General features: G+C 26.8%; 3 protein-coding genes across 3 annotated transcripts; all 3 read left to right on the top strand.

Moving 5' to 3' along the window:
• Positions 1–881, top strand: AAJ76_2610002728 (secreted periplasmic zn-dependent insulinase-like peptidase; the record flags this gene model as incomplete). The annotated part of the gene is made up of 1 exon (XM_024474851.1): positions 1–881. A coding segment is annotated over one exon (881 nt), but the record flags the coding sequence as incomplete, so codon positions are not given.
• Positions 882–1,302: 421 nt separating this feature from the next.
• On the top strand, positions 1,303–1,980 carry AAJ76_2610001428 (cytosine-adenosine deaminase; the record flags this gene model as incomplete). The annotated part of the gene is made up of 1 exon (XM_024474850.1): positions 1,303–1,980. The coding sequence occupies one exon, from the start codon at positions 1,303–1,305 to the stop codon at positions 1,978–1,980; it is 678 nt and encodes a 225-aa protein (XP_024329487.1).
• A 67-nt stretch (positions 1,981–2,047) lies between these two features.
• On the top strand, positions 2,048–2,730 carry AAJ76_261000683 (nucleolar protein; the record flags this gene model as incomplete). The annotated part of the gene is made up of 1 exon (XM_024474852.1): positions 2,048–2,730. A coding segment is annotated over one exon (683 nt), but the record flags the coding sequence as incomplete, so codon positions are not given.

Here is a 2,730-nt window from a genome sequence, read left to right as displayed (position 1 = left end):
ATGTTTGTACACTTTATATTGATTTTATATTTAATAACCAAGACGAAAGCAGGTATCATTTAGTATATTTACAAATTGAAAAAAAGCTTATAAGCGAAAAATTTGCACAGTCTTATAAAAGACTTTTTAGGAAACTTAAATCATTGTATATACCAGGTTATCAAATGCCAGAAGAACTTCTTGACGGAATAAAAAGTCAAGAAATACTTAACGTTAAACAATTTAATTATAAATTATACATTATAGGAAATATAGAAGTTAATGAAGGACTAAAAGTAGAAGAGGCGTTAAAAAGACATAGACAGCAGGTCAATGCATCTGAGCCACAATCCAACAATAAGATTTCTAAAGTGGTTACGGTTCGCACATTTGATATTTCTAATAATGCGTGCGGAATATTTTATTATTTGAATAAATCTTGCGATTTACGAATGAAAGCGATTGGTTCATTTATTGTTAATTCAGTAGAAGAAATGTTTTTTGATCAGTTACGTACAAAAGAAGAATTTGGATATGTAGTTAGTGCTGGTATTTATACTATAAAAGACGATGACTTTTTATACTTTGTAGTACAAAGTGATCGTAATGTAGAAGAAATCAAAGAAAGGATACTAAGATTCATTACCTTTACTAAAGATTATATAAAAAATATGAGCGAACAAGAGTTTTTAGAAAGACAAGAATCTCTAATAGACCTTTTCAAAGAAAAGTATAAAAATTTATATGGTTATAGTTTCTTTTTATATTCTAAATATATTTCAGGAATTGACGGTCTTACTTTTATAAATGATATTTGTAATGTCATAAAAAAAATGGAATTAAAAGATGTCTTAAATTGCGATATTTTTTCAAACGAAATAATTATCACTACAGAAAAATAAACTTGATTTATTATTATTTTGTTTAATTATATAAAATATTTTGGTGTATGACAACCTAAAAAGAGGCGATAAAATATGCAATTTGCAAAAATGGGTGTTGAATGCTTTTTAAATCTACGCAAGATTAATTTAATATTTTGTCTAGATTAATGATCTAAAGCAAGTTTATTATTTAATATAACTTTTAAAAAAGCATTGTAAAATTATAATTAAAGATTAATATAATTTTTAAGTATTTGTTTTTCATTCAAAATTATCTGCTACAAGACTTATTGTTTTTTTTTACGTTTAGTTAATTAAAACTTTTATAATAAAACATATGTTATCATTAGCGGTGTCATATTAAAGTGAGTAAATCTTTAAACGCTAAAATTTATTCATTTCTTTTACATTGATGATATAGATGTATTACTGCCCTTCAATGATTATTAAAAAATTAAGAAGTACATTAGAAGATGAACAACCTTCTTTTACTACTGGATATGCAATATTAGTGCATAAAACGAATTTGAGTAAAACACTAGAAGAAGTTAAAAATCACAAAATACCAACTTTTTTAAAAAGAGTTAAATGTTTGTTTAAAGATTGGTTTTACGTTTTAACAAACTTTGTTCATGCAGATTTTGAGACTATAAAAATAAAAATTCCGCATAAACAAGCATACACAGAAGAACAGTATCTAAAATACAAAGAAGTATGGCCATGTATATTTTACAAAAAAAAGGAAAAAGAAATTTCACATGAATATGTAAAAAAATGGATACAAAAGTTTACGAGTGAGACTAAAGGATTATGTTTAATAGTCAAAGAAGATGTATTGTTGAGTTTTACTTACAATACAGATAATGTATTGGGACATGGAATTTTTAAAGGGGTGGATTATGTTAGTAGAAAACGCTATGGGTATCTTTGTACTGGGTTTGATGCATTTATTTTACATGAACCATGTCTATCATGTGCTATGGCTTTAGTACACGGTAGAATTGCTAGGGTTTTTTGTCTTAATAGAAGTGATGGTGTATTTAGCAAAGATAGATTTAATTTTAATAAAAATATAAACCACAGATATGATGTATACTTTATTGATAACTGGAAGTAATAAAAATATAAAAATGTGTAGAATACAATATTTATCTACTATTATAAATTTTTAGATTTACCCCCCAATGATAGAAAACTCATACAACGATTATCTTAGAGAAGTAATTTTAGAACTGTTTCCTAGAAAGGAGGCACTTCTTTTTATGGAAGAATCTGAAAAGAAAAGGCCTCTTACAATTAGAGTTAATGGTCTTATGACAAGAAAAAAAGAATTAATACAAAAATTATCATCCAGAGGAATGGATATGGAGAATATCGAATGGTGTGATGATGCTCTTATTATTTTTAATAGTAGTGTACCTGTTGGTGCTACTCCTGAATATCTTGCTGGATATTACATAATACAAGGTGCTTCTTCAATGCTTAGCGTACTTAACTTAGATGTTAAAGAAAATCTTAAAATAATTGATATGTGTGCTGCACCAGGAGGTAAAAGCCAGTATATAAGTGCATTAATGAATAATACAGGTGTACTTTATTCAAATGATATTTCTGATGACAGAATAAAAGCTTTAAGAAGTAATTTACTCAGAATGGGTGTTACAAATGCAATTGTTACAAATTTAGATGCTAGAAAACTTAATTTTGGATTAGTAGATAGAGTTCTTTTAGATGCGCCTTGTAGTGGCACTGGTGTAATTTCTAAAGATCCATCAATTAAAATGTCTAGAACTGTTGATGACATAAGAAAAACAGTATTTAGACAAAAAGAGCTTATTTTAAAGGGATTTGACATGCTTAAAAAGGG

Source organism: Vairimorpha ceranae (genome assembly GCF_000988165.1).
Source record: "Vairimorpha ceranae strain PA08 1199 chromosome Unknown NODE_261, whole genome shotgun sequence".
Lineage (NCBI taxonomy): Eukaryota > Fungi > Microsporidia > Nosematidae > Vairimorpha > Vairimorpha ceranae.
The sequence above is the reverse complement of the archived record's forward strand: the minus strand, read 5'-3'. Positions and strand labels throughout refer to the sequence as shown.